The 14,086-nt window shown below is 37.7% G+C and overlaps 1 protein-coding gene across 1 annotated transcript in view; it reads right to left on the minus strand.

The window, feature by feature from the left end:
* Positions 1-2,250: 2,250 nt before the first annotated feature.
* Positions 2,251-14,086, minus strand: part of LOC108294032 (cytochrome b5 reductase 4) — a 94,163-nt gene continuing 82,327 nt past the window's right edge. The window contains exons 16-18 of the mRNA XM_037733967.1: positions 12,187-12,337; positions 11,801-11,887; positions 2,251-3,247 (exon numbers count right to left, since the gene is read on the minus strand). Coding sequence (XP_037589895.1) covers positions 3,079-3,247; positions 11,801-11,887; positions 12,187-12,337 — 407 coding nt within the window. The 3' untranslated portion in view covers positions 2,251-3,078. The remainder of the gene's footprint in view (positions 3,248-11,800; positions 11,888-12,186; positions 12,338-14,086) is intronic.

Raw genomic sequence — 14,086 nt, forward strand, 5'->3', positions numbered from 1 at the left:
GCTCTCCAACCCCTCTCAACCCTTCTCTTTCTACACAGCAGAAATAAAAGGCTGTGCCATTGGAATTTTTACACAGGAGCCAGGCCCACAGCCTGTGGCCTTTTCATCCAAACAGCTTAACCTGACAGTCCTGGGCTGGCCCTCATAACTACGCACGGCAACAGCTGTTGCTCTAATACTCTTAAAATCCCTAAAAACTGGCCAGGCGCGGTGGCTCACGCCTATAATCCCAGCACTTTGGGAGGCCGAGGCAGGTGGATCACGAGGTCAAGAGATCGAGACCATCCTGGTCAACATAGTGAAACCCCGTCTCTACTAAAATTACAAAAAAATTTGCTGAGCATGGTGACGCACTCCTGTAGTCCCAGATACTTGGGAGGCTGAGGCAGAAGAATTGCTTGAACCCAGGAGGCTGAGGTTGCGGTGAGCCGAGATCGCGCCATTGCACTCCAGCCTGGGTAACGAGAGCGAAACTCCTTCTCAAAAAAAAGAAAAAAAAAAATCCCTCAAAACCACAGGCTATGTCCCACTTACCCTCTACAGCTCTCGCAACCTCCAAAGTTTTCTCTTTACACTTTATACACTTACTTTCAGCCCCTCACCTTCTCCAGCTTTATGCAGTTGCCCCTACTACTTAAATAATACCTCAAAAATTCTGTTTCTATTATTTTCTGTCTAACTGTAATCACTGTACTCATTTACTTTTACATGCCCTGCTTTTAAGTTGCTGGTTTACAGTTTTCCTCCAGGCAATTACAGCTAATATTTCACTCTTAATCTGGCTCCCATTCTCGGCTCATACTCAATCTTGTTAATAAAAGTGAGTGCTTGCTTATACATACCACACACACACTTCCTCATACACCATGAAAACAAAAGCTCTCCCTCCACAGTTACCCTACCAGGCTCCGCTACAACCTTTAACAGCTGCAGCCCTTGCTGGTTCCTTTGGCATTTGGGTCCAAAGAGCCAGCCCCCTCAGAACACTTTCTCACCTTTTGAGTTTACACTTCCAGTTCTAAGCCAAGAACCGTTTTTTTTTCCTCTGTGGTTCTTCTTCTTACATCTGCCTTCCTACCAACTGGACAGGCACTTGTACCCTAGTTTTCCTTACTCCCAAAATTCAGTTTGCCAACAGGGACAAAGGCCTCCCTGTTCCCTTTGTGGTCCAGACACAACACAAGCGGGTCATTCTATTCATGCCCTTACTTGTAGGGTTAAGAATTACTGCACTAGGCACAGGCATTTCCACTTCAATTGGCACCTACCGTAGCCTCTCTAATAATTTCTCCACCAGCTTTGAAGAATTAACTCAATTATCATCCCTCCTTCAAGCTCAAGTAAATTCCCTAGCTGTAGTTGTCCTTCAAAACCGCAGAGGTCTTAATTTACTGACTGCTAAAAAAGGTCTTTGCCTATTCCTAAATGAAGAATGTTGTTTTTATGTAAACGAGCCTGGCCTTGTATGTAATGCCATCAGTAAATTAAAAAACAAAGCCCAAAAGCTCACTAATCAGGCAAATGGTTATTCTGGACCCGGCTGGACTGGCTGGACACTCCCTTACTGGGAGTCACAGCTTCTTCCAATCCTTAGTCCTCTAATACTATCTCCTTCTCTTATTTGGACACTGTGTTTTTCCAATTAATCTCTCAATTCCTACAAAATTGTATATAAGCAATAACCAATCAGTCAATACAACAAATGCGCCTTCTAACAACCCCACAACATCACCCCTTTCCCCGAGATCTCCTAGCATCTAAATTCTTTCCCAATTTTAGGTTTCCACGATGCCCTCAATCACACACAAAGTAGCCTTGAAAATCTCTGCCCCAAAACCTATTATCACCCCCTCTTCTCTAATTATTTCTCTCTCTCTATAAAAAGACCGGTATGTCAGGCCTCCATGTGCAAGCCCGGACTCAGAAAGTCTGAAGTCCTGCCTGCCTCGGTTGATCACCCCCTCACCCGCTAACCTGTGTTAGCCATTATCCCTGATAGCCCAGAGGAGCCAGTTAAGATGGCTCACCCCACCCTGCCATCTTAACTGTTATTATGATAATGTAAATACTCTCTACCCGACCCTACCACCTTAACTACTTACCCCACTCGCCATTGTAACTGAACTTACGGTAATGTATATTCCTTACCCCTACCCCCACCACTGTAGCGAATGCTACTCTGTAAGTTTCCACTGCCCACCCCAAATCTATAAAAGCAACTCCTATCCCACTGCCCTTCGCTAACGCCCTTTTTGGCCTTAGCCCACCTGCACCCAGGTAAATAAACAGCCATGTTGCTCACACAAAGCCTGTTTGGGGGGTTTCTTCATTCAAAGCATGCATTTTAACAGCTCAGAATAAATCTCTTCAAATTACAGAGTTTGACTCCTTTAGTTGACATCTAGAAATGTTAGGTTTAGTCACAGACTAAATAAGAATAGGACACTTAAAGCAGCCATATTTTAAAATCATCTAGAAATCCAATAGGGGCTATATTTAACCAAACATTTTAAAGTGCCATTTTAAAGCAAAATCACATCAAGTTGAGTTTCAAACAGGATCACCACTACCACTGATTTTTCATTATCCAGGCTTCACTTCAACTATTAGTCTTGCCTTATTTGTGTTCTAGTCTCCCCTTTTTGTCTTGCTGTGTGGCTTCTGATTGCATATACAGTATTTACTAATTTTCACTCAGTTACAGAGAATGAAGAGCAAAAGCTACAATGAGATGAACATTGCTTATTAATTATGATCATAAAGCTTTGATGGAAGAAGAGGTTGGGCCTAATGTCCCAAATAAGACTGTGGCACCAGTCCTGTGAGTGTATCATACAGGCAGCCATTAGCAGGGAACACCAATTGCTGGCTGTGTCCTATTTTTGTATTCATATCTAACAGTATGCATAATTCTGACCCCCAACTCTTAAACTATATGAAGATTTAAAGACTTAGTTATTTTCTAAAACTGTAAGATTATTAAAGTGCAGTTCATATAAATAAGAAGAACTGAGAGACGCTTGTTATGAAAGATCTTCGTTTCAGTGTTGGGCAGTCTATTTCCTACCACACTGCTACTCACCTTATTCCTTGTTCTGTAAATGGCACTGGTCCACAAATGCAGACAAGAACTCTGGATTTGTCCAAATTTCTTTTCAAAAATTCAGAAAGAAGCGCTGGTGAAATATGTCCCTGTTTGCCATTCCATTCAGAAGTAGGTGCTGAGAGAACAAATTCAACATCCAGTCTAAGGAAGAGAAAAACAGTTTTTTTAAAGTTTATTATTTTAAACGAATTACTAACATGTTTCAAGTTCAAGAATATAATTCTCCCCTAAAAGAACAATTTAATATATAAAGACTGACACACTTGCTAGAAAACCACTTGAAAAACATTGTAAGACTTAACAAAAACATATAGGTAAATCTATATTTATTAAGGATTATTTTTTCCTGTAGATAAGGAATGCAATTTGGCATTTTAAAAAATTGAACTAATTAAAAAGAGAGCTCTGGCCAAGCATGGTAGCTCACACCTGTAATCCCAGCACGCTGGGAGGCCAAGGCAGGAAGAATATTTGAGAAAAAGAGTTTGAGACCAGCCTGGGCAACATAGTGAGACCCAGTTTCCACATGGACACAAAAATTGTTTAAATTTAGTCAGGTGTGGTGGCATGTGCCTGTGGTCCTAGCTATTTGGGAGGCTGGGGCAGGAGGATCGTTTGAGTCCAAGAGTTCAAGGCTGCAGTGAGCTATGACTGCACCAGCCTGGGCAGCAGAGCAAGAACTTGTCTCTTAAAAAAAAATTAATTTGGCTGGGCGCGGTGGCTCATACCTGTAACCCTAGCACTCTGGCAGGCCAAGGTGGGCGGATCATGAGGTCATGAGTTCAAGACCAGCCTGGCCAACATGGTGAAACCCATCTCTACTAAAGACACAAAAAATTAGCCAGGCATAATAGCATGAGCCTGTAATCCCAGCTACTTGGTAGACTCAGGCAGGAGAATGAACCTGGGAGGTGGAGGTTGCAGTAAGCTGAGATTGTGCCATTGCACTCCAGCCTGGGGGACAGGGTGAGACTCCATCTCAAAAAAAAAAAAATTAGAAATAAATATATAAATGAAATAGATATTCCAAGGGATCTCAGAGAACTCCACATTTCTATTAATAATCTACTGGTATTGGAAAAAAAGAACAAATATTGCATGTTCTCACTTATAAGTAGGAGCTAAACTCTGTGTACACAAGATCATAAAAATGAGAACAACAGACGCTGGGGACTCCAAAAGCAGGGAGGTGCAGGGAAATGGGGAGGGCTGAAAAGCCTCCTATTGGGTACTTTGTTCACTGTGTATGTGACAGGATTAATAGAAACCCAAATTTCAGCATCACACAATATACCCTTGAAACAAATCTGCACATGTACCCCTTAACCCAAAATAAACAATAATAAAACGCTGGTATAAATCACAGTAAATAGCAATTACGAGTGACACATTTTAATCTCTGGCTCAAACCTCTCCAATGATTTCCAAACCCTTAAAACCAGTTTGATTGAGAAGCCTATTTGACTTCTTACTGTCGCTGTCTCAAAGTCTCTCAACTTCATGATCTCCGTAACTGGCACCAGTCTGCTTGATTGTACAAGCTAGACACCTGGGATTTATCCTGGGACCCTCTTTCTATCTCACCCTCCATATCCAATTCAACACCAAGTCCTGGCTCTCACTCTGTTTACCTCTCAGACTTCACTGCCATAAGACTGCCTGTTCTATTTCTTCTTTCTGTAATGGGTTTACCACTCCCACCCTTCAGTTTTCAGCTCAAGCATCATTTCCACATGCAAGTACTGCACCTCCACAAGGCTGAGGCCTTTGTTTCATGTGCTGTAGCAATGTTTTCCTTTTCCTTTTCTTCATGCCATTTACTTCAGGTTGTAAATAAGTGGTCACTAAGCTTATCATCTATTGTCTACCTTCTCCAATAGACCCTAAACTCCATGAGAACAAGGGCCATGTCTGCTTTGGCTATCACTGTATCCCTAGAGGCCAACACACAGAAGGCACCCATACACTACGGAATGAAAGAGATGAAAGCAAAAGGGTACAGGATTAAAATGGGAAAGAAGAACATCAAAGTCTCACAATGAAACAACAGACCATTTCTTCCCACAGGCTTAGTAATCTATTACAAAAATTGCTGGTGAAAAGCCATAGTAAATTCAAAATTCTATGTTGTACCTGCTCTGTCTGCTCTGTTTAAGCAAACAATTAATTCTGACCATTTCAATAGCATCAGATCAAAAGCATTTCTACATGTTCCAGTGAGTAAGTGAGTAGCAGGAATTCATGATACATTAATTTAAACCACATGAAAAAGCTGAAGTGAACAGTTTCTCTTGTGAGGGACAAGGGAACTAAATATTGAAACAGAAACAAGGTATGGTTGGTACAGCTGCCCTCACATTGCTGTGCCTCAGCAGGATTAAGTTTCCCAAGAACAAAGAAGCCTGGCACAAGCAGTACAGACCAAAGAAGAGCAGGAGCAGGAGGCTAGAGAGCCAGCCTCAGCTCTGCACACACTCTCCAGTCTCTAGGGAGTATCCATTTGTGGAATGAGGTTGGGAAATAAGTAATATCTTACAATTCTAATATTCTATGATTTTATATTAAAACACCTACAGAATTATGTTTTCTTATCTTCAATCTTCCCATTTAGTATTAGTAGCAATGTGAATCCACTCTATAGTCTCCCTAAAGGCTAATGCACAAAACAGCCTCCCCAAAGATATTCACTAACCTATTTTTACCTTCTGAGCACTTAAAACTAAGATAGTTTTAAATAACGTCAGGATGTGGTATTTGCTCACTGCTCCATGAGGGCAGGGTGCTTGTCTGTTTTGTTCAATACTGTATCCAGGCCTCGTTCAATTAAGCACACAAAAAAATGCTTGTTGAATAAAGAAGTATATTTATAAAGACGCCATGTTGGCTAAAAATAAAAATTGTACTTAAAAGAACAAAGCCATGTGCTGGCATCCATAAAATTGCATATAAAAATGCTATGAATTCATATGTGTATTTTTCTGGAAAAAAGATCCATAATCTTTCTTTCATCAGATCAAAAGGCCAAAAGCAGCCATAAAACCAGTGTCATAAATTTCCAATTACACATAGATATTTGAATAAAATGTGGAAATTGTCTTGTTAAATTAAAATATAAAAGATGGTCTCCTGTGGCTCTATTTGAAATGAGCCTATCACTGGAATAAACTGCTAAATTAATGCTGAAGTCTCTGTAGTCTGCCATAAGCACCTAGTCATAATTTTCCTTTACTGGTGCTTTATAAAAAAGCCTAATCAGTGGTATATTTTCTGTAGGTATCTACTAAATGGTGATAAATAACAGATCCTTACATAAATGGTATAAACTTCTTATGCATTTTGTATTTATTCGCATAAGGGTCCCTTGACTATAATTTTACGCACTCAATGGAAAAGGTGAACAGAAAGTGTGGCTGTAAATTAAGGATTTGTAAAGAGGCTGTTATCTTGCTTATCTCCTTTTTCATAGGCTGAGAAAGAGCTTAAATTGGAACAGGAGCATTCACAAGTTAAGACTCAATAATTCTTTAATGAAATATTTTTTATATCAAAATATAGATAGTTCCTGTGGAATCCTCTCTCCCGGGTTTTCTGAATGAAGGTCAACATACTGTCTAAAATAATTACAGCTTTGAGACGCTGGAGACGTGGGGGCACACAATAAACATCCTGAAATTCCTCTATAATTTCAAAAGTGCCAGAAGGCATTAGGACTCTTGAAAAGGTTACCTGAAAATAAATTCAGATAACCCATAAAATGCAAAATAACATGAAAGAGGGAGAGAACAGACCTGCTTCTGATGAATGTGATCTCAAATGTAACTATAGGTAAATAAGTTTGTCAAAAAATTTATTTTAAAGTAGGCTGATAGTGATCTGAGATGACAAGTCTTGAAATACAAATGTACTCATTTAGTCTAAATTATTAGCAGTCATCCAACGACTTATTCCCTCCTCCTCTAGCCAATCAACTTCTGCAACTTATCTCCTTCATATTTCTCACAAAGTCCCTTACCTGCCCATTTTTACTGTCACAACTCCAGATCCGGCTCTTATATCTCTTGTCTAAAATATTACATTAATAGGCTTAACCTTAATCTATTTGATATGCTATTGCCATATTAGTTCCCCTAAAAACTCTGATACAACTTTGCAACATTTTTGCTTAAAAGCTTCAGTGATTCCTCACTGTTCACAGATTAGTATTTCAGAGTACTTGGGCCCCAGCTTTTCCTTCTTTATTTTCTAGCTAAAGAAAATGCCTGCAACTACAGTAAAAGTTGCTATGTGCTCACAGACAAAAACGCTCACAAAACTAGGAGTCAAAATTAGATAAAACATACATAATTCTGGAAATATTTCTCAAAATGAATCTAATGAAACACTTGTATGCCTCCAGATGTTAGTAGTTATTCCATGAAAGCAGACTAACTATCAAATAAGTCTGTGACATAGTGGATTAAAAAAAGTTAAATATATTTTGTTAGAATATAAGAAAGGCTTAAATATGCTAAGTTCAGAGTAAATCCTGAAGAAGAAATACACTATTTCCCAAATTTATTCAATCATAGAGTCCATTCAGGGAAACACATTAACGTTTCAAAGAACACATTCCAAGCAACATAACACCGAAGAGCATCTCCTGGAACAAACAGAATGTGCTGTAAGGGTCCAGATTAGTGGGCTGCATATCTGTGTGCGTAAGAGGCTGGGGAAAAAGAAACCAGTTCAGGCATACTGTTCAATTTATTTCTGCTTCTGGCATCAACGGCTTTTGCTATCTTAAATGGAACTGCCACGTTGCTAGTCCCACTACTGACAACAGAAGACAAAAACATATAGTCCAGGGAGCCTGTCAGCACTACAGGAAGATGAGGAGGGGCAGAGTGTCACTGTGCCTTCTTCCTATGCCTATCTGACATATAATATTTACTTCACATATGAATTACATTCAAGGTCTTCAATCACCTGATTTTAGCCTATCTTGTTTCTTCAAGTGTAAACAAAAAGGGATAGAAATAACTACTAAGATTCCTTCTAAAACTGATACAAAGTTTAATGGGTTTATTTTTAGTTATTCTGCATCATCCTCCTTCAGGCACAGCATTTATTTCAACAAAAGGACTCTGCTCTGTTACTAAAACACCAGAATGTCCTGGCTCTCATGTCTTTACTCATGCAATCCCACTACTCAAATTTATTTTCCCACTCAAAGAAATGCTAGTGATTTCCCAAAGCCCAGCTCAAAAACCCCTTCTTCCATGAAGCTCTGATATTCCTATCCTCACAGCAATGAGATTACTCTTTTCACTAGGTATCTATGGTATGCTTTTTGTTCCTCTCAAGGCACAGACTTCACAGTTACTGATATACTTCAGAACTTCACCACCACTAGGATAGTCTGCTTTCTTATATTTTTGTAATGTCAAGCGCATTTTGCAGATAGCACACAAATGTTTAAAGAGATATAAATGGTCTTTTATCTTCTGTTGGTACATATAAGTGGGTAAATTGTCCCCTTTCCTTTGTGACCCATTTCCTTGCTGCTTAGAATCCCTTTCTTTCCTCTCTCTCTTTTGCCTCAACTAACCTCCCATTCCACTCTAGTGTAAAAATAATGACACTAACAATATCATTGTTAATAACATTGTCAGTATTAATGTCACTGTCGATGACAATGTGCTGGATGCAGTATTCTCTGTTAAGTGACTTAACTTTCAGAGGCTGTGTGTCACAATATAACATGCTAGAGAAGATCAGGAGAAATAGGAATGCTTTTACACTGTTGGTGGGAGTGGAAATTACTTCAACCATTGTGGAAGACAGTGTGGCAATTCCTCAAGGATCTAGAACCAGAAATATCATTTGACCCAGCAATCCCATTACTGGGTATGTACTCAAAGAATTATAAATCATTCTACTGTAAGACACATGTGCATGTATGTTTATTGCAGCACTATTCACAATAGCAAAGACTTGGAACCAACCCAAACGCCCATCAATGATAGACTAGATAAAGAAAATGTGGCACATATACACCACAGAATACTATGCAGCCATAAAAAAGAATGCATTCATTTCCTTTGCAAGGACACAGATGAAGCTGGAAACTATCATTCTCAGCAAACTAACACAGGAACAGAAAACCAAACACTGCATGTTCTCACTCATAAGTGGGAGTCAATCAATGAGAACACATGGACACAGGGAGGGGAACATCACTTACTGGGGCCTGTAGGGGGTTGGGAGGCAAATGGAGGGATAGCATTAGGAGAAATACCTAATGTAGATGATGGGTTGATGGGTGCAGCAAACCACCATGGCATATGTATACCTATATAACAAACTATCATGTTCTGCACATGTATCCCAGAACTTAAAGTATAATAATAATAAAATGTTATCAACAGCCTTAGAACTTTGACCTAATGATTCGTCTGATATATTTTTATTCTGAAGAGTTAGAAAGGTACTGAACAATTTCTAGTCACTATGTCAAATAGTATGGAATTGGCTAAATCAATTATGGTATGCTCACATGACTGAACACAATGAAGTTATTAAAAATCACAGTATATTGCAGGATTTACTAACTGGCACTACTAGCACTTCGGGTGGATAATTCTTTGTTGTAGGGGGGCTGTCCTGAGCATTGTAAGATACTTTGTAGCATTCCTGGCCTCTACCAACCAGGCGTAGTAACTCCTTTTTCCCCAGTTGTAACAATCAAAAATGTCTCCAGACATAAATGTTTCTGCGGTGGCAGAGCTGCTCTAGATTGAAAACCACCTGTTGAAAATACTCTTTATGTAAAAAACACACAATACAGTAAGTAGAAACGTAGTTAAAAGGATAGTCAGTCTGACTACATTATTTTAAATATAAAAAACAAAAAGGTAGATATGTATATGAATAGAAAGATACAGTCCATAATGTTAATAATTGTTCTTTGGGTGGTAGGATTATGGGTGATTTTTTTCTTACACCTTTTCTATATAAACATGTATTAATTTTATAGACAGAAGGGAAAATCAACAAATGCTGTTTATAATGTTCTACTACCTTTACTAAAATAAGGTTAATGGTCTCTAAGAATGATTGATTTGAAATGAAAGGAAAATACCTGTTATATTTATATACCAGAAAATGTTTTCTAGAAGTCAGCCTCATTGTCAAACTGTCCCACCTGTCCCATCCCACAAAACTAATTCTACAAAAGCAGAGATCTCACAGAGCTAGGGCATTCTGCTGATAGGAGTGAGGGGTGATGGGCAATGTGTGCTGAATGAACTGAGCCTCATAACACTGCTCACATACTTGAGAGAAGGGTAAGTGGCATTTATTTTGGATTTCAGTTTACATAATTAAATCCGCTACTGCACATATTTGCCTTCTTTCTCTCATTTTTCATAAGAAAAAAATGTGTAAGGTTTTGCTAGACTTGGAATGTTGTGAATTGAATCCCAAGTGCCTTAAATGCTAACTAAAAGACAGTTGTGACTAATTAAAATGACCCCAACTTAAATGTTAACTTTCACTTTCCTATTTTGTAGGGAACACAATAATTATGTGTTGGCTGACGACGACTATCAAATCCCATCAATAAGCCTTTAAGGGCTTGACCTAACCTCATTCCGAAAAAAACCATGAGTCTATGGGGATCATAAATCACACAATACTAGGAGTCAGTGCCTCCAGAGTGTCTCAAGCAAGGAAAGCAAAGTCTCCAGAAACAGGTTAGGGAGGAGAGAGAAAGAGCACACACTAGCCAGCAAGGGAGAGAAAGAAGAGAAAGAGAAGGAACAGTAGAGGGAGGATAAAGGCAGGCCGGAAGTTGGAACACTATCACTTCTCTCAGCAAGCTTGAGAGTGCCACTCAGCCAGTGAGTGCTGTTAGAGCCAGGCATTCAGAAGTGAAAAAAAAGCGGCCTTTCTTCATCCTCAAAACTGCAGCCTATGCAATTTCACAAACCCAAATTAAGTAATCAAAACAAAACAAACCAAATAACACAGTTGACTTTGTTAAAGATACTTTAAGTTCAGAGACTGTCAATACATTCCTTTTTACCAATTAATTTATAAATCAAGTTGAAGTCCTATTAGTACAATGTCTATTCTTAAAAAAAAAAAAATTTTACAAAATTTCTTTTTTTTCTTTTTTTTTTTTTTTTTAAAGACAAGGTTTCACCGTATTGGTCAGGCTGGTCTTCACTGTATTGGTCAGTGAAACCCAACTCACCATAAATCACATAATATGATCATAAAGCCCAATATACATCTTAATGACACATATATAATGTTGCCTAGATTTTATCAGAAAGTGTTTCTTTGAGAGAAGAAGAACATTTGATATGATTTACAGTTAGAGAATTATTGGGTTTATTTTTTTTCTTTGAAGGAGCTTCCTGGCCAATCAAAACTCCAACCAGAGAAGATAAGTCCTAGACTTTTAAATTAAATTAAATTAAATTTTATTGCACTTTAGGTTCTGGGGTACATGTGCAAAACATGAAGAATTGTTGCATAGGTACATATATGACAATGTAGTTTGTTGCCTCTATCCCTGTCACCTGTATCTGGCATTTCTCCCCATGTTAACCCTCCCAAACTCCCCACCCCACACTGTCCCTCCCCTAGTCCCCAGGCCTAGACTTACTTCATAAATAACTAAATGCAGAGTTAATAACAGTTTAATACCTTTTATCTTTAAATGCTAATTTCTCCAATTGGCTTCTCCAAATTATATCATCCTCTGTTTTATTGAAGAACATCAGCTTCACTTTCCTTAAAAGAAAAAAAAAAACTCAGAAAGAACTAATTAATTACATTTAAAATATGAGAAATGGAAAGTCTAAAGTGAACCAGTGTGAATGTTTTAGTGCCCAGTAGGTAACTACAATCATCAAACACTGAAATGAGATAAAAGAACCTAGTTAAATAGCTAGGATTAGAGGAGGGAAAGTAAGAAATGATGAATGAGGAAATGGGAATATGTCTATTAAGATCCAGCGAGTAATCAGTTTAGAATAACTTATACTAATATAACAGCCTCAAAAAGGAAAATTAGAGACAAAATTACATACCTGAGAGTGGGTATACCTGTCAAAGCATAATTCAGTATTTTAACCATTGGTGTGAAGCCTGTTCCAGCTGCCAACAAAAAGAGATCCTCTAATTCTTGAAATTCGGATATTTTAAAAGTGCCCTCAGGACTGCTCATAGAAACAAAATCTCCTAAACAATGAAATATAAACTACATCAGAAAAAAACAAAAACAAAACAAAAAACCCAGCAGAGAAACTAAGAAGCCAAAATTACCTGAATTTACAACACTGAGGAGTAACAATATACAAACTTAACGTGCAAACTATGTATCAGTCTTTAAGTAGTCTTAAGGATACTCGTTAGGCCCCCAAGTACATCTGAATTATATCATTATAATCAAACTAATAATGAGGTTTTATGATGTAATTTCCCACCACTATTTTCCCAAACCATCTGAAGTCTGAAATTTACAAACTACTGCAAAGTACTTATCCACAAATTATCAATAAATGATTGATTGCTAAACTAAATTTTAAGTACTTTAAAAGCAGAGTACATATATATCTGTCTTGCATGGTAAAGAACAAAGAATAGATATTCACTATTTACATATGATTCTTAACCATAGTAAAAGGTTAGTAGGAGAGAAAATTGAAATAGAAATATATTCTAAAAACTTATGTTGACAAACACATCAACTTCTCTTCTACCAAATTTTTAAAAAGACCCATTAATTTAGAAGGGCTGTTCTGATTTTAATTCCCATAAAAACAAAGCAAGATCAGAAATGCAGTCAACTGTACTTGGAGCATGCCACTTTCCAATCTAGAATCAACACAGTAGAGAAATCAGTGCCCATTTTCTACAGTCCAGTTGATATAATCACCATGTACCATTCATATAAGAAAACCACCTTTACAACTAGATTAACAAACTTGAAATGTAATCTTAAAATGAAAAATAAATCTGTCTATAAATGATTTATCCTATTTTAAAATGCTTGGGTGCTTATAACTTTTTCTTTGTTTTCCATTGCAGGATAGTAAGAATCTTGCAGTAACTGATGAAATAAGTATTTGAAAATAATAGAATCTTCTTGTTATAATTTGTAAAAGACTGTAAGATCAGAGTGTCCTTAGGAAAAAGCCAGATAGTTGTTTACTAAAGAAGTATCAGAGGACAGTATTAACTTGGTAACTTTTACCCACAGCCTAGTCTTTCCAATGTTAACAAAATTGATTAGACTCTGGTACGATAACTGATGCTAATCAAATTCAGAAGAGGTTATAGCACACATGCCAGAATGGCAATATATTTTGATTTATAGCTGGGGTTACATGTATCTAGTGACTTGAACATGTCCCATTAGGGATATCTTGTTTCCAGTATCAGGACACTTGAAAAGCCAAATTAATCATGTAAAATCATGTTGCTTAGTGAACATGGGATTGAAATAAAGAGATGGATAATTGTATGGGGTCATTCATTTAGTGTACAACTCTCTAAGTTGCTTTCACTTTCTAAACTCTAGGACAACTGTCCACCCTGCTATGTTCACAAAAATCTCTGTAAATAGGCTATAATACCATTCCTTAAGTTTCCACTCATTGTATTACAATCATGTGTCAGTCCTTCTTTCAGAAGGTGATAGTTATCTGCTCACTAGATTTGTAGGTACTCCAAAATACTTCAGGTTCAAATTCATATACAATATTTTGGTTTATGTAATCAAGGATGACTAATCATATCTACTATGTGAAGTAGATAAAATCAGCAAAATCATATCTATTAATACATTTCAGAAAGTAATGTAATTTTGTTGACTTCCAAATTTTAGTGATCCACTTCACTGTACCCCTATATACTGCTAATGCTGCCTTGGAAAGAGAAATACTTTCCACGGAAAGAGAAAAGAAAATACAGAAAAAGGAGTAAAAG

The sequence above is a fragment of the Cebus imitator genome, unplaced genomic scaffold (genome assembly GCF_001604975.1).
Source record: "Cebus imitator isolate Cc_AM_T3 unplaced genomic scaffold, Cebus_imitator-1.0 Scaffold558, whole genome shotgun sequence".
Taxonomy (NCBI): Eukaryota; Metazoa; Chordata; class Mammalia; order Primates; family Cebidae; genus Cebus; species Cebus imitator.